The sequence below is a fragment of the Rhamphochromis sp. 'chilingali' genome, assembly GCF_963969265.1.
Source record: "Rhamphochromis sp. 'chilingali' genome assembly, chromosome: 5".
NCBI classification, from domain to species: Eukaryota; Metazoa; Chordata; class Actinopteri; order Cichliformes; family Cichlidae; genus Rhamphochromis; species Rhamphochromis sp. 'chilingali'.
Window position 1 is genome coordinate 16,996,195 of NC_137932.1, and position 22,872 is coordinate 17,019,066.

Sequence of the window (22,872 nt, forward strand, 5' to 3'; positions counted from 1 at the left end):
ACGCAGTTTCCGCCCAACAGGAAGTGAGCGGAGTCCAGCGAAAGTGTGAGTGAACTGTCAAAACAAACCAATAGCGACAAAATTATATCTTCACTCAGAGCGTCCGCACATCTAAAGAGGTCCCTTCACCACCATGGACAACATGCCTAACCCTCTGTGGTGTTTCCGTGAGCAGCAATCGGCAGAAATGTTCTTGGATGACGGGGTAGAGACGGTGACTTCTGTGGAGCAGGTAAGCACACGAGCGTTAGCTTTTCTTTTTTTATAAGGCAATGTGGCTAATGCTAACGTGTGGCTCTCCAGTCTGGGTGTAAAAAAGTGCACAGAAACTCAGCTGCCATATACACAATGCGTTATATTGCTAAAATGTCGGCACTTTGATTGAAAAAGTAATCAGAAACTTGTTTGCGGGCATTAGTTCGCCGTGCTTTATCCATTTAGCCCATGGATGGCTAGCTTTGTTCCTTAATGAGATTAAGTTTGAATGTAGCTAGCTGCTAGCCAACTAATTAAAATAGTTAAGCCTGGGCATGACATAAAGTCTAACTTTGTCTTTAGTTTCTTCCCAATTAAAACATGATAGCAGGAGAGGGCTTTTATTTTGAAAAAACCTTATAAGACGTCAATTTCTGACAGCGTCTGAACATCTCTGCATCCTGGGCACTGTTCTTGAAAGTTACTCCACTGCAATCATTTTAGATCAGATCCAGTAACAGTTATCACTTCAGTCAAGGCACAAGTTAGAACTGCATCAATAAAAAAGGAAACTAGGATTCAGACTGCCGTTTTTGCTCATTTCTAAAAAGTTCATCTGTCATTTTTTTCGGGGGGTGCAAACATTATTGTTATGTACGTTTTTGCTATTTTCAATCCAGAAGAGATCTTTCTCTCGAGTCTGTGTGGGAAGGTGCGACAGCTGCTGCAGCATGCACACACATCTTAATCCAGGGTGTCAAAATCACTGTTTGTCTCTTACAGTGGGTATGCACAATTCAGTGATTTATCAATATTTTAGTACCTGAATTTGTTCATACTTTAGGAAAACATTTAAAAGTGCCAAGTGAACAAATGAAGACCTGGCTGTCTTAGGAAATGAGGTGGAAATGAGAGCAGTGATGGCGGATCAGGCAGATGAAGAAGAGGAGGAGAAAGATGCAATGAGAAAAAGATAATGAAAAGATACAGGTTACAGGTACACTGTTAAATGGTCATATATAGTTTAAAAGAACTATTATGATAGTTATGTTAGAGTTATGATGTAACTTATAAGATGTACTATTTATGTTTCTGGTCTCTGCAAACATACATAAAACTCAATCAGGTGGAATGACAGTGTCCATCTAGGTGCCTTGTTGCTTTTGCTAATTTTGCTGATTTTTACCCCTTTTGATGACACCATACACTTAAAAAAACAGTACAATCAGAAATGTATGCATATTGTAGCATATCCCCATAGCAGGAAGAGTAGTGACTATTGGTGATGTCACAAGAAATTTCACACATTGCAAAGCCCTCAAGAGGGTCAAATTGGACCCTTTGGCTGGCTTTTTTCACCCACTTGTCATATGTTTTACATCCCTGGTCTAAATTAAGCTATACATGAACAAATAATGTCAAAAGTTACCCATTTTATTATGATAGAAGTTTTAAATATTCCTGGCTGCTAACGTTGATAAAGTAGCTCACGCTCTTTCAGTCACTTTCCATAATATAGGTCATGTGTAAGGCACAAATACGAGGTTATATGTTTTGAATTGATTGAGTTGACAGTTTTGACCACAAAACACACATGAGCTGTTAATGTTCAGGGGTTTACACATCAATCGCACCTTTTCTGGATTTTGTGGCTGATGCTAGTCCAGATTTTTAAATAGGAAATAATCCTGTTTTCTGAAATGCCTAAAATATGTTTTTTTCCCCTCAAAATAAGCTTCATAACAACCAATCACATGCTGCTTTTTTTTCTCTTTTTTTTTTTTTTTTTTAGAAAAAGGTGGAGAAATCCATTCAAGAAGTCATGAGTGTTTACAAGCAAATACACAGCTTACCACAGTAAGTATCCGCAGTGTGTTGTAGAATACAATGGAGCAGAGTCTGTGAGCTTTTTCAGGCAGACAGCTCAGCCCACTACAGCCTGTGATGTGCCTCGTTCTCCACACTTCATATATCAAACACCACCTTCAGATTTGAATGTTTAATTAAACTGCAAATCCCCATCTCTCCCTCTGACATGTTAATGCTGATGCTGCCATGTGTTGCTGCCAACATTTTCAATCCCTAAACTGCACCAACATCTACCTGTAGGCTCCAGAATTTTAATCATCTCCCACTAATTTCTATGTTTATCCCGTTTGCGGGGAGTGATGAGCTCTCATTATAGAGATTTTGGATATCCGCTAAAGGAGGAGGGGGGTTGTTTCTCCTTTTGTCCAAGGGGAACAATTAACAATTTGAAGTCCTCCTTCACACTGCAGTACATTTTTAGAATCACACATTCCATCATACAAAATGAGGAAAGTAGATTACAGATGTAAGGATGTAGGTGATAAACACTGCCATCATTGATTGGCAATTTATTTGCCAATGGGCTGATAGCAGACAGTAAGGAAAACGTCGACCAATACCAATTTTCAGTGCATCCCAAAGTATTTTTCACTATATGTGGGATTGTGTCATTTATGGGTAATGTTGATGTTTGAAAAAGGAGACAGGATGGGTTCTTTGGAGTTCCTTGTCAGGTGACTCTTTTGAAGCAGAAAAGTAGAATTGCCTTGTCTCTTTATAAAAATCTCAAAATCTTACTTTGTTGTTTTGTTTTGTTTTTTTTAAAGACTCAGACCTGGTTTCCTACATTGTTAAAGTCATTACCTGAAACCAGGACACTAAATTGGCCTGGTTATGACAGAAAAGTGTGCATTTTCAGACTCTTGCTGACAAGTAGGCCAGACGTTGTGTAGCCATAGCAATAATAATTACGTATTCATCAGTCACTCATAAAGGTGACTACATGAACAGCCATTATGAGGCATTTACAGGAACACCATTATTGGCCGTAGATGTTATTATGTTTTTTGTTTTTTTTACCCACAAACACCTGCTGTTTGTTTGCTATTAGAGAAGGCTGCACTGTGATGCACGATGGCTGTTATCTTAGCGGCGAGTAGATCTGCCCACGTAGTTTGCTTCTGCTATCAGCTGCCGTCGCTTCTCAATGAGGTGACTCATCTCATTTCTATGACAACTGCTAGATGTGAATGTCAGCGGTACTGCAACCAATGGAGAAATGCATTTTAGTACTACTAAAGAATCCGTGATATTCATCAGCTGAGGTCCTGCTTTTAGTGGTGATAATTGTTTTTTCAGCCTTGGCCGGGACTTGACCTCAAACAGGTGGGAGGCAAGATTTAAAGTTTTTAGATACGCTTTTTAAAACATAGTTGCAAAGTGCTTTATAGGACATAATAAATGGATCATATGAAATATAAAAACAGTGAGTGATTTACAGGATGGGTAAAATGAAGTATTTAAGAATAAATAAAGGCGGAATGAGAACATTTTTATTATTAAAAATTACTTTCTGTAAGAATAAGTTTTGAGGAGGGATTTGAAAGTAGGGTCTTAACCCTCAGTGCCTCTGGTTAAGGGATCCACAGCTACAAGCTCTAACAGAAATGTCCTGATGGGGGTACGACAAAGCAAGTTTGGCAAGTTCTTTGAATTAGCTGGGTCGACAAAACCTATAATCAATGTCAGCAATCTGTAAAAATATCTTTTTGTTGTGCCTTCATTTTTTGTTCGGCTGTTTGTTTTTCTTTCCTTCATTAGTTTATTTCTTTAGATAATTTGCCTGTAATATTTTTTCTTTCTTTATGTGCTTTCTTTCTCTTTTAGTTCTTCTATTCTTTCTATCTAGTCTTTCTCTCCTTCTTTTATTCACTGTTTTTTTCCATAGCTTTTATTCTTTCATTAATTTCTTTTTCCTTCCGATCATTTGGTCATTCGTTTTCTTTTTCTTTTGCTCTATTTATTTATTTGTTTGGTCATTCATTTATTTCTTTAATTTGTTCTTCCCCCCCATCTTTTTAGTTGTATTTTTGTTTGTACATTTTGTATTTTGTTTTCTTTCGTTCACTAATTTTTGGTTTCGTTGTGTACACTTGCGTGTAGCCTGTCGAGCTCTCAGCATTTAAAAGGGTGGGTTGAACATATATTTGTGTGGTGGACAGACGAGGTTTTAGATGTGGAGCTCTGCTTCTGTCATGTAGTGATCTGTGACTCATTCTGTGTTGGTAGAAAACGCATATTATAACAGGTGTAGCGAACACTGTGTGGAAAGGTCAAGCAGAGAATCAGAGTGGGTGGGTATCAGTTGTCATTGATGCAGATATATAGTCAGACTTATGTTTATGAAGAGCTGCAGACTGAATTTTCCTTCAAACATTTAAAGATTAACTATGCGGCTCCTTAGTTTCTGTCATTCTGTTATAGTGTTTTAAGGCATTCTTTCATTCATATGTTTATTTTTATTAGTTTTTGCCTTAATTTCCTATATATTATATATATGTCTACCTCAATTTAATTTGATGTTTATTCGGGATAAGAATACGATATGGACCAGTATCACATACCACAGCATTAATGGGTGGTTTGTGGTGCTGCTCCCTAGATAGTTTTAAGAGTTTTATGCATAAAAATCTATCGACAACAAATTAAAAAAACACAGTGCTGAAAAATATGATAGACATGATGACTTTCTTTTCTTTTTCTTTTTTTTTTTAGTTTCGTTGAGAAATACTTTAAAACTTGAAAGGCTAAGCTGATGTTTTGGTTTGCCTGGCTTTGGTTTCTTTTTTCTTTTTGTTCTTAATGAGGACAGGCCTCAAAGCTCTCCTAATAGAAAGTGAATAAAAAATAAGGAAGGAAATAAACAGAAGTCGCTAATTAGACTGCTGAGGATCTGAATATCTGAAACGAGTGAATAAATAATGCAGAGTTTGATCACAAACCCTTGCGTAGACGATCATTTTATTTGTGTTTCTCAGATTTTGGGCTACCTGGTGAATAATTAAATTTTGACACATAAATCAGTTCTTCTTTTTTTAAAATTTAAACTTACAAATGTTAGAAAAACAAGTGAATTGTGTGTCTAAGTTTTGAAATTATGAGTACTGACACTTTTCTGATTTTGTTTTTATTTATTTTAAAAAAAAATTCCAAGTTGTTTGACATTTAACTTTTTGTCCCTCGTTTGTTTTTCAGGCCAACGTTGTTGCGGGAACAACACTACCAGTATCTCAAGAAGGGCTTACGTCATTTATCAGATGCTTATGAGGTAAAGTAAATTACTAATAAATAAAGAAAACACACACAAATTATGTGTTGTAGATATGTAGATGTAGTTTTATTTTTTCTTATAAACCTGTATTTCAATCAAAGTAGGCGTTGTATTTACACTCATCAGCCACTTTATTAGTTGTGCTCCTTTTGCCTTCTGAGCTGAGCTGTTCAGTGCTGGAAACATTGCTCAGACGTTTTAGTCCATATTATGATGATAGCATCACACAATTGCTGCAGTTTTGTCCATCGCACATCCATGATGAGAATCTCCTGTTCCCCTACAGCGCAAGATTGTGTGTGAAAATTCCAGTCGATCAGCAGTTTCTCAAATACTCAGATCAGCTGGTCTGGCACAACCATTCCACATTCATTGTTTGAATGATTAGCTATTTGCATTAGCAAGCCGTTAAGTGTGTAACTAACAAAGTGGCTGGTGAGTGTGTGCTTAATATCGTGTGCTGAACAGTAGGACACAAATCTCACTGCCTCTGGAAAAATGCCGAATTGTTATCCTCTGCTTTAAATAGAAATGCTGCAATTTTCAATTGGCCAAAAAAATATAGTTGTCTGCTTCTGGCAAAGTCACTGCTTTTTTAAAATCTTTTACTTTTTTAATGTGTGTGCTTTTTGTTACTCTAGCCAGAAGAGAGAAAAGCATTTGTGTTTCTCCTTTTCTTCAGCTCAGTACCTTCATTATTTCAGTGGCGTTTCCTTTGATCACACAAAAGCAGGCAGACAGCCAATTTGTGTAGTTAAGTGTACGCAGTGCTAAAGAGAACAAACTGAGTTTGAATTATATGTAATAAAATCAGCACAAAAAGCATCACACAACTAATATTTGCATCATAAATGGCAGACATAATCATAAAGTCCATTTACCAACTGCAGAAAATGAGTTTGTATGATGTTTCTGTGTGGCTCACTCCCATCATTTTCCTCCTCCTGCCCCTTGTGTGTCTGGCAGAGTTGTTTTTCTCTCATCTGTGCCTCTGACTGGCTGATCTCACAATCTCATTTATAGCTGTAATCGGTCATGTGATGCCCATTTGATTTTGTGTGTGTGTGTGTGTCTGTGCGAGTAGTGTCTGGATGCTAGCCGACCGTGGCTTTGCTTCTGGATTCTTCACAGTCTGGAGTTACTACAGGAGCCCATTCCTGCTGCCGTCGCCTCAGAGTGAGTCACACACGACAACAGAGTGGAGCCAAATAATACCCGTGCACTGCCAACGAATTTTGTTATTTATTGCTTTTTGCATAGTTCTCATAATTATTGCAGTAAAGCAGGTTTGTTGAAGATGCCACCCACCAATACCCCACCGCCCTTTATTTATAAATATCCATAAATAGTAAATGTAGAAATATGGTATAGTTGTGATATGCTAGCTTTACTTAACAGAGTTTTTTAGTGGATTTCATTTTCATTTATTTTTTTTAAAGATTTCTACACAACATCCTTGATGACTGCATTTTTTTTTTTTTGCTTTTCAGTTTTCTCTTTTGTATAGCAAAATCTAATATAACCACACACAACTTTCAGGTCCATCTCCTGGTAGCTAGGGAAGTGGTGTTTTTCTGTTATGGTTGATCATTGGTAGTTTGCAGACAGCTTGTAGACACATTACTGCCCCCTTCTGGTAGTAGTAGCAAACTCTTACGTTAAACTAGGCCCTAAAAAGGAGACGGTTTACAGTTTTGACCCTTTCTGGCTCCAATAATGAACATAATGTAGTTTATCTTATTCCATATGATCTGAAATTACCGACCACCCTATAAGTACAGTGGTAAATGTCACAGAGTTAGGAACCTGAGGCTGTTTTCCCTCAGACTTCCTATAGAGGCCATTGAAAAAGAATGCAGGTTTAGGGCATCTGCTTCAGTTCTCAGACCCAGGGGCTATGCACGTTTGTATAATTGTACATATGAATAAACCCAAAATTTCAACATATTTTTCTAAAATGCTTCAGATGTGTTTAAACGTGTTATATTGCTTAAAACAAGTTAGAAGATCAGACTACATCTGTACAGAATACAGTTATACTAGCTCTTCCTATGTCTCAGGTTATACACAATAAAAAGAGATTATTAGCTCAATTAAAATGTCCTTTATACTTTATTCCTTACGCTACAGTCACACTGTGGCAAACAGCAGTTGGATACTGAGGCACAAACAAAATGAGTGTGAACTTGTGATTTTGTTGCCTTTGAAACGGTTGCTTTGAAAATGGGGACCAGGTCTGTGACCACTTGCGGTTATTTTTCTTCTTCAAAGCATCATCAAGATGGTGATGAAACAGCAATAAGATTGAGTTGGTCTGCTGTCAGTTTGTGATTGAAGTTGGCAGATACTTAAAATTCATTTGTAACTGTGACATATTGTAAACACTGCAATTCTGTTGCCATCTACCTACAGAAAAATTCATATTAACTACTTCTAGCTCAGCGGTCCCCAACCCCCGGGCCTCGGACCGGTACCGGTCCGTGAGTCATTTGGTACGGGGCTGCGAGAGTTGAGGCTCAGGTGTGAAATGTATGGTTCAGGGTTTTTATCGGTATTTTGTTATCGTTTTTATCGTTAACTCGGTTTTCCTGGATCTTTTCACGTGTGTTATGAATAAATCTTCTTTTTTTCGGTACCGGTACTGGTTTTATTTTGTTGTATTTATCCGTGACGCCTTAAAGGCCGGTCCGTGAAAATACTGTCGGGCATAAACCAGTCCGTGGCGCAAAAAAGGTTGGGGACCGCTGGTCTAGCTGGAACCTCATAGATCTGGACCCAAAATTTCCCCCCAAAATAGTGATGTAGTTCCTGCAAGATGGCAGTTTAAGTGCTCAGCAACCTTATTTTTATATAACCAGAATGCAACCAGTTGGCAGCCAGTTCAGTCGAATCCCCGATTGCAAAGAGCCATGTCCATGTCACACATGGGATACACTCCTTGGTGCAGACTGACTCTGACTGACTGCAGCGTGTCAGGAATCTGACTGTTATGAATTGAAGGGGATCAAGTGCCAGCAGTGCGAGTCAGACTGCAATTGTTTGTAGACAGGTTTCTCCCACCGGGCGACCTATTCAAGAGCCTCGTGATCACAAGTGGCCCACCACAGGTTCAGGGTGTTGGACGCAGACATTATACTACATTACATGTACCAATGTTACTGTAAACTCCTCCTATCCTCTGGCTCCCTTCCTAAAACACAAGTCACCATTTTATAAAACAGAACCAGAAGTGGTAAGAGATGAAAGATGTTGATTAAATTACCATATAATGACCATTATTTTTTTTTTTCCTGTCCAGCTGCAGCATTGGCCTGGGCTTTGCTGTTAAATCATCCCTTGTCCTTGTTTCCATAGCCAACTTCAAGAAGTTTAATTTATTCTCTGTAATAGAAAACTCGCAGTAATAAAAAGTTGGGGTGTTGATGTTTGAAGCAGTGAAATGAAGGTTTTTCCAAGAGTTATTATGCCTGATATGTGTGATTAAAAGTGATGACAACATTGTGCATGACTGGCAGGTGTACTTATAAGTACTTTTTTTTTTATGCTGACACGGCTTCAAACACTGTTGCTCTCACTGCCACCAAAATGTCATTTGATTAAATTACTGCCAGTCAAAGTAGCACTCTGCAAACCACGTAGCGAGTCGCCGTTCCAGGCTGCCAGCCCACGCTCTCATTATAACCGTGAGGCGTGCCAGCACACCGGCTGGCACTGCCCGGGCACCAACGTGATGGCTTTGTGCTCACACACACAAAAACACTGGCCCTGTTCAACGATCTATAACAATGCAACCTACAAGAGATTGCTTTCTCTGGTTTATGAAGTGTACACTGTTCTCAGGTCAGTGTTGGCACCAGACCGGTTGGCCAAAATTAAAGTGGGCTTCCCTTCCAACTCACTTGGCTCAAAGCACTCTTACAGTTTTATTATTTTTCTCCATGGCGGAGGATGAAGAGGACATTTGTGAGCGAAGCAGCGTGGTGCATGGAGGCTGGAAAGAAAGGGACCTGTGGTAGAGTTGGTCTATGCAGTATGACACGTCAGCTAAAGTGAAATAGCCCAGTGGAGCGTGTTTTATAGCCTTCCAACTTTCTGCCGGTCTGAGATAGAAAATAGGAGCTGTGATTATTTAGTAAATGGAAACTGTGTAGCGTGCAGAAAAAGTGGTTTGTTCAAGTCAGGTGAAATAATTAGCGTCAAACTTTTAAACAGAAAGAAAAGCTGCTATACGTACATACTTATACAGACTGGAATCTGTATTGTACAGGATTACTTGACCCTCAGATGACCAAGTGGAGTAATTTATGACGTATTTTTGTGCTTATCAGCCTCATACCACATCCTTTATCTATGAAAGATATTCTAAAAATGTGCTAATGCAAGTAATCATGGTTTCTAATCATTTCTATGCAAAAGCAACGTGATCGTCACCTTCATATCATTTTGATTGTCACATTGGGTATTCGATATCTGCAGCTGCTAACAGACCTTTCTACTGAAGGTTCTACTGTTAGCCTTGGTTTACGGCAAAACATTGCAATGCAGTGATTAGAAGCAGAAAACTGCAATAAGATTGAAGACTATAATGTTTAAAAAATACACTATCCATGCCACAGTAATGGGCCACTTACTGTTTTTAAAAAAAAAAAGCTATAAAGCATGTAGGAGAACTACACTGACAAATTACTGGTAGTAAATGTTTTTGTGATTAAAGATGTGTAACTGCAACATACGACATGGCTGTGATCCCCATTTCTTGACACCTCCTTGAATATTTGGTTCTAAAAATAGTATTTAGATATCAGCATTATTTTTATTTATTTATTTATTTTTAGAAATCGTGTCAATATCTTGTGTAACTCAAGGAAGTGAGCATCAAAACTCATTATCTGTGCAAACATACATTTCTGCAGATTGCCTAAACGTGCCAAAAATTGCGAACCCTTTGGGTGTTGACACAGATCTGAGGTAAATGGTAACTGTAACTTGCCGTCTTAATCAAACGAATAAATAAATAAATTATGTGTTTTACAAAAAAGCTGAAAAAAATAGTAAAACAGTGAATTTGAAAGTTGATTAAAAACAGTAATTATATTTTAGCATTATTGCTGCTGGATTAGCCTTTACAAACATTAATATGATTTTTGGCAATTACTGTTAATTTAGGGCAGTTGTGGGGTAAACCTTTGGGTGGTGGGCTAGTACATTTGTTCAAACTATCAATACAATTAATGAGTGTTTTATTGCTGCCATGCAATTTCAGCAATCCTGCATGTAAGAAAGAGTATGCTGGTGTTTGTAGTACATTCATGCAGTACCATTTGGCTGCTCTTTGTGGTTGTCAGTTTGTATATTAAATAAATAATGATATTATAACCTCTGTATCTTTGCTCTCCAGTGTGTGTCAGTTTCTGGCACGCTGTCAAAGCCCAACAGGGGGTTTTGCCGGGGGACCGGGGCAACACGCCCACCTTGCACCCACCTACGCTGCCGTCAACGCCCTCTGCATCATCGGCACAGATGAGGCCTATAATGTTATAGACAGGTATGATCACACAGTGTGCTGCTAGGGTGGTAAAATGACAACATGACAAACACAAAACAGCTTCCGTTAAAGCAGCTCAGTTTGTTTGAAATTAATATGTCAGACAACCCCTAATTTATGTGATGATATTTATTGGATTTCTTTTAGACTTGCATAGTTTATTACAGTGCTCTTATTGTATCTTGGATATTTATTTGTATTTTATAGGCTATTTAATAAAGATGAAACTAAACTGTGGCTGTGTAATTGAAATTCATAATTTACGCCTTTAAATTTGTTTGTGTAACTGAATTTCCCTCCTATGCTATAACCACTATAACACATTTTCTTACAGTTGGAGGGGGTTGTCGCAGCTACGGATCATGTTAATGTTATTTAACCAGCAGCTCATTATAAGACCATTTCGAAACACTGTTTACATGAGTTGTTTTTCTCCTAATTGACTCTGCGTGATGGAGAAAAGGTGACGCTTTGCGTGTTTACAGTCGAGCAGCGATTCCCGTTTCTTCGCAGCGACGCAGATTTAGACAGCGGGTGTTGACTTTGCATTAGTGCTTTATTAAATTTCCAGCAGCTACTCTTCCACCCCCTGCCCTCTCTCTCCTCTGTTTATTCTTCACTCCATCTACAGCGCCTCCCCCTCCTCCTCTTTACACCATGAACTCATCCTTGTTTCTAATCAACCCTTCTCCCCCTTCTGTTTTGACTTCCTCCAGGGAGAAGCTGCTAGATTTCTTGTGGTCAGTGAAGCAGCCAGATGGCTCCTTTGTGATGCACGTCGGTGGAGAGGTGGATGTCAGGTGAGGCCCCAGAAGATAAATTCTGATTCCTCTATCCTTGTGTTTTTCTGTAGGTTTTTATTTTTTAGAATTTGCTTTTCATCACATAAGAAAATTTATATCGTTAACTACATCTTTGATGACTGCTTGGACACCAAACATCTTTGGTGTCCATACTGTGTTGATCACAGTAAAGGGGTCATTTTTGAAGGCTAATTTCTCCTTAAGCACACTCTGCTTTGTATTTATATTCTCCTGTGTTTTCTTTTAGTGTTGATAACAGGGGAAATAATGAGAAATGCCCACATCTCTTTTACATAATAGTGGATTTATCTCATTTCGGATGTGTGTGTGTGCTTTTTCCTCTTTGAGGCTGTTATGTGGGGCTTTTTGTTATGTTTTTGTTTTGTTCTTTGAGGTTCAGTTTCCTTTGAACAAAGAACTTCAGAAGGTACATTTTCATTCTCAGAGGAGCCTGATATCTGTTTCCAACCAATTAGCATCGAGGTGCCGTTATGTATTACTAAAACTGTCTTTCTCTTAGGCAGGTTTTGCTATTCAGTTTTTGATAAACCATTTTGTGTCACATTTTTCTAAACTGTCAACAAAGTTATCCTTATTTTGAAAGTTTTTTTTAGGGGTTGTAATTACAGGATTTTCTGATTTGATGTTAGTGTAAGTGTGGTGATATACAGTGTTATGCAAAGATTTAGTTGCCTTATTCGTGTTTTCACTGTTTTTGCTAGAAGTCTGATATAGCTTAGCTTTAAAAAAAAAAACACACATTCAATTTAATTACCACGAACAAGTCTGGCTGCTGTCACTGTTCACGAGCAGCACTAAATGTATTTTCCAGATGAAAGTACTCCAACAAAAAGTGGCTTATACATTCTAGGGGAACTTTTTATTAGGTACAGCTTGCCAGTTCCAGGTTGGATCCTGTTTTGCCTTTTTTGTTTCATAGATTCAACAAGATGCTGGAAACATTTTCCATAGATTCTGGTCCATATTAACGTGATAACATCACATAGTTGCTCCAGATTTGTTTTGTTTCGACATCTTAACAGGAAAAAAAAGTAACTTGTCTTTCTACAAACCTGGTTTAAGGTTTTTCCCAGCACACATAAGCACATCGGTTCAACTTTTATATCATATTTGAAAGAAATTGAAATCAAATAAACCCCAATTATTAAAACAGTCTTTCTTTCTAGTTATTTAGTTAACATAGTTTTGTGAACCCACATGAACTATAGCCAAGGTGTTCATCATAAAGATAGAAGATTATTTATATAACACTTTTTGAGTTTTTGGATGATCTCTGCAACCAAATAAGGAGTTTTATGCACGTCTGATACCTGAGCTTTTCAAGTGATTTATTGACAATATCAAAGATTTAAAAAACACCTTTCTTGAATTCTAGTTTAGTTATGATTCCTTGCAGTCTCAACATTGCAGGGAAACAAAATATGTAACAGTCAAAATGACTGTGACTGAACAGCAGGGGAACATAAATGGCAAACTGGATGTTTGTTTGGTCTGCTGGCAGCCTAAAACACAGTATGATGATGTTTAGCGAGAGCTTCCTGCTCCCTCTCAACTTTATCGTGATCTTTATCAGCCTGATTTGTTTTTTCTGCTTTTTTAGGAGTGCATACTGTGCAGCTTCGGTAGCATCGCTCACAAACATCCTCACACCTAAACTGTTTGAAAACACAACCAACTGGATTCTCAGGTACAACAACCGACCACAGCACTCTGAGTAAATTATTAAAGAGCATTTTTGTCCTGCTTTTTTTACATAATCCAGTGTATGGGTTTTTTTGTTTTTTAACTACATGGTTTTCTGATTTCTAGCTGTCAGAACTGGGAGGGTGGTTTAAGTGGAGTACCGGGTTTGGAGGCACACGGCGGTTACACGTTCTGTGGTACAGCCGCCCTTGTCATCCTGGGCAAAGAACACATGCTGGATCTGAAAGCCTTGCTGGTGAGCACATCCTCCCTCCCCGCCTTTTCCTCTCTATTGTAACCTCAAATGCTCAGTCTGTGTCCCAACAGCAGAAAAAGATGCTATCATTGTCAGTCACAACAGGGGCTTTGTGCTAAAGTTTTATCGCTTTCAAAGTTGGGTGCTCAGTTCTGTGACGAAGCAAGTACAAAATGTCATTAAAAATCAAATACAATGTTGCAACTCACAACAAAATTTCATCTTCTGAAAAATGTGGAGAAATCTCTCTATGTCAGTCTTTCCTTCTCCTATTCGACAAACATTAATCTGATCCACTTATTGTTAAGCTTTTCTCATACTTACTATCTTTGTGATGATATTTACTGACTTTAATGCATCCACAGGCCTCTAATTCCCAAGTTAATCATTCACAAAAAGTGCCAAACGTCAGGTGCTGGTTTAGCTCAGTAGTTGAGCAGGCAAGCAGATAATGCAAGACCAAATGCAGCAGGCTGGGTTTGACTCTTTTGTTGGGCATCTTTCCTGTCTGCTCTTTACTGAAAACTATCTAATAAAGGTGAGAAAAACCCAAAATTAGTCACTCAGGAACTGTCCTTGCATACATCTTTACACTACATGTTACTTTTATTGTGCACAATCGCACGTCGCAGTAATGCAAACTTCATCATGAAGTACTAAAAGGAAATAAGTATTCAGTGACTTCAAGCAACAAAATAACCACAGATTACATGAAGTGAGCGGGTCCCAAGTTAAAGAGTGAATGTTACTGCTGTTTGCTAAAAGAGGAGGCCTGAATTTATTGATGTCACCTAGGCAGAGCAGCCTAGAAATGTTTAGCTTTTAAAAAATTCCTTATTCTGATAGTTTGATTATGTTTGGTTTCTGTGATAAATTACTCATAATTTGTTTGAAGCAGTTTCCAGGAAAACTGCAACCTGCTCTTTCTTCACAGACTCGTTTAAACTGGCACAATTACACAAACGCATTCGCCGAGTCCTTGTAGCTGTCCTCTTTACACAGGAGTAACTTAATAATGACCTGCATGTGAGCTGTTTAGGAGACATCTGTAAACTGGAGCTATGAAAAACACGGGTTACACTCTTCCTGAATCTACTAAAACTGCCGATGTTCCTTTTATGACTTCTTTACGTTGTTTAGCTACACCATAATGTGCTTCCGTGTATTCAATCACTCTTTCTGTACTGTGGAATAAACATCTGTGCATGTAGTTACTCTCGGAGCACTCTGGAGGTTTACATTAGTTTTTGTTTTGCAACTGTTGGGATGCTTTGTTTCTCCCCTCAGGGAAATCTCATTTCCCTTCTTCCTTAGTAGTAAAAGGTTAGGAGCAGCTGCCCTTTAGCTTTGATGCAGGTCGAGCTTTTGAGTCATGCTCAGGGAAGCTGCAGTGGGGCAGATGCTCGCTGACACAAAGCTTGAGGTCATCCTGAGAAGATAAAATGATAAGGCTGTAACCAGAAGGCCAGTCTGCAGCAGTTTTTTATATTTTATTGAGCTCATAAAACACTTGATGTCATCATCCCTTAGCTTTTATTCAAATACTGTGTGATCACATTTGCATGTAACTGTGAAGTAAACCTGTTTCCACACCTGCGTGCACGCTGCTATAAAGTCCCTCTACCTTTAAACAACGTTAGTTATTTTCACCCAACACCCAGCTCAAGTGGCAGGTCAACAGAGCGCGCTCTCTAAGGTGTTGTGTGTCACTGTCCGTCCCTCAGAGACGCCCGGCATATGGCTCTGACTGAAGGCGGCGGGTTAGCAAAGGTTGTAAGTTGAAACCAGGTGGAGAATATCAAAAGCAGCGAGACTCGCTCGCTGCACAACTCGAGTCATAACCTAAAAATTGTATGTGAGAGAATGCATAAATCATTAACGCTGAGATACATAGATAATTCACAATGAACAACTTTCATATTTACGTGGTGTCATTGTTTATTTTCACGGGGATCTATTAATGATCTTGTGATGATCATAGTCCAGATTCTCATTAGGAATTCATTAAATCCGTGAACAACCAGGCAAATATACTCATTTTACCGCAAGCCGCGTTGTTTCTTTGCCTTGCATTTTTCTTTCTTTGGTAAAGGCGGCCACTTCTCACATGATTAAGACATTTAAAACCTTTTGAAGGTGCACTAATTAAAATTTGCCTCTGTGGCACGCAAACACCCATTAGTTCCCTCATCCAAATTTGGATGACTACATATGTGGCCAGTCTCTAACCTTTAAAAGAGAGAGGTGGGGAGCTTGTTCATTCAGGTGACTCTCCTCCAGTATCTCTTGGGTGACTCTGAGGTGAGGTGTTCCAACATGTCCTAAGGGGGGGGGGGCAGAGCAGACCCAGGACATGCTGGGGAGATTACATCTCTCAGCTGGAATGCCTTGGTGTCCATGCAGAAGAACTGGTGGAGTGGGTTGACTTTGTTTAAGCTGCTCCCCCAATAACCTAGCCATTGATCAGCAGCTTTTGTGTTACATGGCCTGGGTATTTTCACATTATTAACTCTTTCGCCCACGGACACTCACTAGGACTAACCCTTGTTTCTCTTTTCTTAACTGAGCAGTTTCTATTATATTTCAGGGCTGCTACCAGAACAAAATGACAGTTTTTTTTGTGTGTGTGCACCAAGTTGAGAGCAAATTTGGTCCAAAGAGCACTTCAAATAAAAATGTGTTGCAGTTTAGTTTCATCTGGTGTAGAAACATGTAGAGGTACAAATGGAGGCTGGAAATGTTACAGGCGTCACTGCTTCTGTTACCTCTTGAAGGCTCTGGCTGCTGGGCTGGGTACAGGACACACTCACTCTGTGAGCTTTGTAAGCACCTGCAAAGCCAGCGTGCTAACACAAAGTTCAATTTTGCGTTAGCTAGAGTGGATCGTTTTCTGGCCTGGGTGTACTTTGTGCTTCACTGTTACGTTCTTGTCCTTTTGTGCAATAAAAATGACAGTTATGTAATCTCCACTCCTCAAAAAAGTGCAGGCTGCTCAACTATTATTTTCTGCTCCATCAACATGAACGCCAGCTGCTTGTAGCACAAGTGCACAGAAAAGGGGACACATCATGATGTTCTTTTTCTTAGTCTGCTCTTGCTGGTTATTAAAGAACACAAATGATATTCCTACAAATTCCTTAACTTATGCAATGCACATCATAAATCAAATACATTGTGATAATTTGATGCTCTATGTAAACAGCAGAATTTTCAGAGCCATTTTAACGCTCTCCACCACTGCAGCAAATCAAAGTTCAATATATATATATTTTTTATCTCAGCGTCCAGATGCAGTGAAATTAAAGCTAAAGCAGTAGCATGTTTGAAGCATCTATGGTACCCTGTGACTTAATGAGGAATTATGTGAAAAATAAATAACAGAAAATATGAATTGAAGGAAATTTGCACAAAACACACATACTCACTATCAAATTTAGGTGGATACTCCAACGTTAATTTACTGATCACCGGTGCACATATCACTGTCTGTGTTGTGAGATAAAATGCAATAATTTTCCATACAGCTTAATAAAGTTTAATATGAGACATTAAATAATTTCAAATACTTCTTTCCCACGTTTGCTTCGTAGCAACTGATGTGCAGTAGTTTAATACACATATTGATTAACCCCCCCCCCCCCCCCCCCCCCCCCCCCCCCACCCCTTCTTCCAGAGTGGAGCTGGTATTAACTCCAATATCCCATAATTGTTCAGTCCTATTGGACTGGATTGTACCAGTTGGCAATTTCCATGGCAGCAGTTTTCTAAATCGTTCCTATTCTGAAAAATATCAGGTCCCGTCTGGTCCGCTCCTGCCTCCTGTCTCGTCTTACCCTGTGAGGTTTTCAGCTGTTGGTATACATGCGATTCCACTCAGAGCTAAAGGGACACAAACACATGCAGTACATTCAAATTCAAATTTTATTTGTCACACACACACAACCATACACAGTATGACATGGGGGTGAAATGCTTGTAGCTGTACAATGCCCGACCATTAAATGACAGAAGAAAAGTTTTACAATATTTACAATTTACAGTTTACTACAGAATTTACAAATTAACTTAGGAATTTACAGTAAAGAATGTGCAAATAGCAGAAGAGATTATAAAGATTATAGGAATTATAGGATTATAGGAAATGTGTGGTGGTGCGTGTGGTGACGTGTGTGAGAGTCCAGTCCTACACCTGGTTCAGGGCCCGAATAGCCTGGGGGAAGAAGCTCCTCCTCATTCTCTCTGTTTTGGCCTTAAGGGAGCGGAAGCGCTTCCCAGACCTCAACAGTGAGAAGAGTCCATTGTTGGGATGGGAGAGGTCCATCATAATCTTCCTAGCTTTGGACTTGCACCGCTTGGTGTAGATGGACAGCAGGTCAGGGAGCTCTGATTGATGCGTTCGGCTGAGCGCACCACCCTTTGCAGATCTCGTCTGTCCTGCTTGGTGCTGTTCCCAAACCAGGTGCAGATGTTTGCCGTCAGGACGCTCTCGATGGTGCAGGAGTAGAAGTTCTTGAGTTCTACATGCTTTGTTTGTTAATTCAGCGTATTTAAATGTGTGTTTGTCACCTTTCCTCCTCAGCGTTGGGTGGTCAGCAGGCAGATGCGATTTGAAGGAGGTTTCCAAGGCCGCTGCAATAAACTAGTGGACGGCTGCTACTCTTTCTGGCAAGCTGGACTCCTGCCTTTACTCCACAGAGCCTTATACAAAGAAGGTGCCTTTACATTTTGACCCTAAACTCTTAAAACAGTTCGAAATGGAAAGGTCTCATCACCGTAACATCAAGCGGCACAAGGAAAACCAATTTAGCAAAGCGTGATTTTTGGTCAGAATTATTTGAAATGATAATATCAGCAAGTCTCCACTGACTTCAGCTGATCTGAATGAATGTCAGTGCAACAAAGATAGAATATTTTTCCAGTTTTAGTCGTTTTTCACCCAAAACTCTTTGAATAGTGAGTGATAGATTTATCAGTGTCAAAATCTTGAGGTTTGTCGTGAAGCAGTCCTTCGTTCTAAAATGTAAATCAGAAAATTAGAGAATATGTGGTTAGGAGGTCATTTTTCTTTAGATTTTGACTATAATTTGTATTGTTATTCTGTGGGGGGTTTTAAAATGTTAAAACTGGAAATAGCCAGGTGTTCACATTTTCATGTTGAAAATGAAGTCTGAATTTTCTGTGGGATCATCCTGGGTTTTTTTTTTTTGTTGGATTTTTTTTTTTTCCCCTCTTGTGACTGACCTGTGTGTTTGCTCAGGAGAGTCAGAGCTGAGTCAGCAGCGGTGGATGTTTGAGCAGCAGGCCTTGCAGGAGTACATCCTCCTGTGCTGTCAAAACCCAACAGGAGGCCTTCTGGATAAGCCTGGCAAGTCAGTACCACACCATCTGAGCACACACACACACACTACATATTTGTACAGCTACATGCGTAGCGTTTTTACATCACTGCCCTGTTTTATTGTCTTGGTATGTCCAGGTCCAGAGATTTTTACCACACGTGTTACTGCCTCAGCGGCCTCTCCATAGCACAGCACTTTGGGAACATGGACAACCATTACGAGGTGATCCTCGGCAAGGAGGAGAATAGATTGGTGAGAATGAAAGATATACATTATATGAAACTTTGACAAATGTTGGGTGTAATAAATATTTTACATAGAGGACATGTTACTTGTTGGGGAGTGGAGTCAGAAGCTGGTCTTTACATTCAGTTAAAACATGTCATCCTAAATGAGCTGTTCTACAGTTCTAACTCTACCTTCCTGTTTCGCTCAGAGTTAGATTAGATAATCAGTGCACACTCATGTGTCTGACCCGCCTTGGCTTTCTGAATAACTCTGTGAGGTCTCAGTCATCATTAGTGGAGACCCTGAAGGGGATGGTTGAGAAACACACGGATGTACGTTGCTCTTGCTAAGAGCTTTGCATCCATCGTTATTTGGCGGTCATCCTAGACCTAGAACAAGAATTACCCGAATGTCATCCCTTCCCCTGTTCCTGGACTTGTAAGCACCGACCGCATATATGAGAGCAGGTAAACGTATAGCAAATCAGTCTGCAAGAGTGGGAGCTATACTCTTGGATACTGTCCAGGACTGGAAGATGCAGGCTGACTTGGATCAGAAGCTCAGTTTTCCACCAGAGATCCCAGCACCTGCTCGTAGGCCGGGCCAAATCTCGTGGAACAAACGGTACCATTAAAGAATGCGGTGGGTGAAGCGCACGAACAGAAAAAGCTGAAATAGAATGAAATAGCAGCTGAAGCTGAAGAGAGCAACGAATGTACAAGCTGCTCCATTTAGAGTTGGGATGCAGGGCATTTGTAGTGACATCAACAACAAGGCTCCCAAAGAGCACAGAGGTTTGAGAACAGGCTTTCTGATAAGTCATCAATTCACTGTCAGTTTGGAAAACGGACTCAAGTGGGACCGCAGGATGTCCAGCATAAGTGGTAAAAGCAGAGCAGCCATGAGAAACCGCATGTGGAGCTAGTGCATAATAATGCCTCAGCAGATGAGTCCATGCGATCATAATAAACCGCTGGGGTCGCAGGCCTCCTGGTCACCGTTTGATCTCAAGTTTTCTGTCATTCAGACTGTAGCAGACCCACTGACAGGACACTGTGGAACATGTTTGACAGAAACACATATTAAAGCATTCACAGGTTTTACAGAAAAGGTGCTTTTCCAAAGGCTGTTATGTTAGGGCGGAGTCCTCACCGAGTTACACTAATTAACTCCTGAGCAGTTTAAAGAGATTAACATTACTGTTAATTGTTTCAAGTCTGAAATGGTAGCTAACGACATATGTAGATTTTTGATGGCATTATTCATTCCTAAAGGTCTGTGTCAGTCTCGGCTGAAAACTCTGCATTAAATCAGGTGGTTTCATTTAAAATAAAACAATGTTTTAGGACCTTTTTGCATCAAAAACTGAAATACCAACAATAGAGCTCAAATATTATGTATGTATACAGGTTTTTATATCATGTCACGCAGTTGCAAACACAAGCGGCTCTTCATGAGTAGATGAGAACTAACTGTGCACAGTGACACGGCTGCTTGCAGAGATAATCGCTCATACGGGAAACTGCTTAAGAAGGTTGGCAATTTTTATTTTTATTTTTTATAACCAGGACATGATTTCTGCACTACATTTTATATGTATTTTATTTTTGTTTTTTCTTTCTTTTTGGGCAGTTTTTGGTTTATAATCCCATTATTTTCAAGAGAAGTTGCACATTTTTCTGCAGCCAGTATCTCTAAAACTGGGAAACTTAAATATTCTTGCTTTAGCTATTGAAGCTAACAGTATAATTGTCTCTTTAAGGGTAACTGCTGCTTCTTTTTTTTCTTGTTTTTTTGCACCCTTTCATTTCATCACCATGCAGTAAATAATTAAAGTACTGGTTTTCTTTTATCAGCCATGGTTTAATCTGCACGCACCTGCATAAAGAGTCAAAAACGCCTCAAAGGTGTTCCCGTGCTGACTATTGAGTGCAGTGCAGTCAGGTTTAATATGAGCGAGCTATAAAATGAGAAGCTCTGAAAGATGCTCTACAATAAGTGGGGTTTATAAAAAAGAAAAAAAAATTGAAGCTACTGAAATGACACGTGTGGTTGCACGTAAAGGCCGCGGCAGTTGGTTTTGGTTTTGTTTTCCTGTTTGCTGTTGCATTACTGGCACTGACAGCTGTTTACAGCAAGTCTTCCCCTTGCACATGCATATGCATATCGGCTCGTAGGTTAAAACAGCAGCCAGGTTCAAACTGTATCCCTAAAGTGCCTGAGCTATGGTGTTTTCAGCTCAAAGTGTAGTGGGTTTCTTTGTGGTGTGCAATTCTCAGATAAATCAATAAAACAGTCTCGGTGGATGGTGGCAGCTTCCTGTGATGAAAATGTTAAAACTGCATCATAATAGTGAAACTGCAGTTCCACCCACTAATGGGATATAATAAGAAAAAAATACATACTGCGACAAACGAAATATCTCGCAAATCTTTTGTTTTCTTCTTCTGACCAATTAGGCACCAACTCATCCAGTTTACAACATCTGTCCAGAGAAGGTGGCTCAGGCCCTGCAGCACTTTCTCCGGATGCCCGTTCCCGAGGTCAGCAGGCAGCCGGGAGGCTCCGGTGAAGACAGACCGTCAGATGCTGCTGCTGCCTCCTCATCAGCTGACCTTCAGTCCTAGTTGGTCCTCAGCAGTAACGTCACTGTGCGTTTTTTAAAAAAAAACAAAACAAAATAACAAAAATCAGCCAACTCTGGGGATCGCCCCTGAGCCGGGAAGCTGTTGTCAGGTATTTTGTGGACAAGCGGGATAGTTGACCCTTGCTGCAGACCAGTGCTGAATTTTGCCCCAAATAAAGGTCAACGGTTTTGCAAGGGCAGCCTCACATTCAGTTGAATATGTTTTATTTTTATTTTTTTTGCTTGCATTGTCTGTTTTCATTCTCTGAAATAAAGGTGGAACTTTATAAGGTTTCAGTAGGTTAATAAAACTTGTTAGAGCTTTTCTCATGATGGTGTTAGGGTGCTGAGGGGGTCGGTCAGGTGTTTTTTCTGAGTTTGTATGTTATACACGTATTATATTCACTGGCCAGTTCATTAGGTACACCAGTTCCACTGCTTTTGTAAAGCAACCAACAATAGGGCAGCAACTTGGTGTATTTACACACACAGGCATGGTCAAAACAACCTCCTGAAATTCAAACTGTGCTTTTTTTTATGCCACATACTATTCTGTCTATCCCTTTGTGACCACACTTGTATGGTGTATCTACTGTGTCACACATCCGAAATCATCCCGAACTGGTTTCGTGAATGTAACGGGTTCACTGTACTCAAATGGCGTCCGCAGAGCTCAATCCAGCAGAGCACCTTTGGGATGTGTTTGAACAAGCGATTTGCATCGTAGATGTGCGGCCAACCAATGTGCAGCACCTGTTTGATGCTATCATGTCAATATGGGCAAGAGTCACATGTTAGATGTTTCCACCAACTTGTTAGAGGAGGATCTAACTTGGTACTAGTGTACTTAACAAAGTGGCTGGCGAGTGTATAATCGCACTCTGTGTAATTTCCCTTTAACTTGAAGCTCAGCAAAACAGGATTAAAATTAAATTAAAAGGTAGCAAACTGTGTCGAGTCCATGATTACAGGACAAATGGGGACAAAGTACTAAGACAGCTACTTAACTCTTTCCCCCATAAAGATCACATTTTAT

The 22,872-nt window shown here is 39.6% G+C and overlaps 1 protein-coding gene across 1 annotated transcript; it reads left to right on the top strand.

Moving 5' to 3' along the window:
- On the top strand, nucleotides 1-21,987 carry fntb (farnesyltransferase, CAAX box, subunit beta). The gene is made up of 12 exons (XM_080882876.1): nucleotides 1-232; nucleotides 1,988-2,052; nucleotides 5,260-5,332; nucleotides 6,420-6,511; nucleotides 10,734-10,880; nucleotides 11,597-11,680; nucleotides 13,305-13,391; nucleotides 13,514-13,643; nucleotides 18,223-18,355; nucleotides 18,901-19,012; nucleotides 19,120-19,234; nucleotides 21,670-21,987. Exons 1-12 carry the CDS (start codon nucleotides 134-136, stop codon nucleotides 21,835-21,837), a joined length of 1,305 nt encoding a protein of 434 aa, XP_080739002.1. The 5' UTR covers nucleotides 1-133; the 3' UTR covers nucleotides 21,838-21,987.
- Nucleotides 21,988-22,872: the final 885 nt, after the last annotated feature.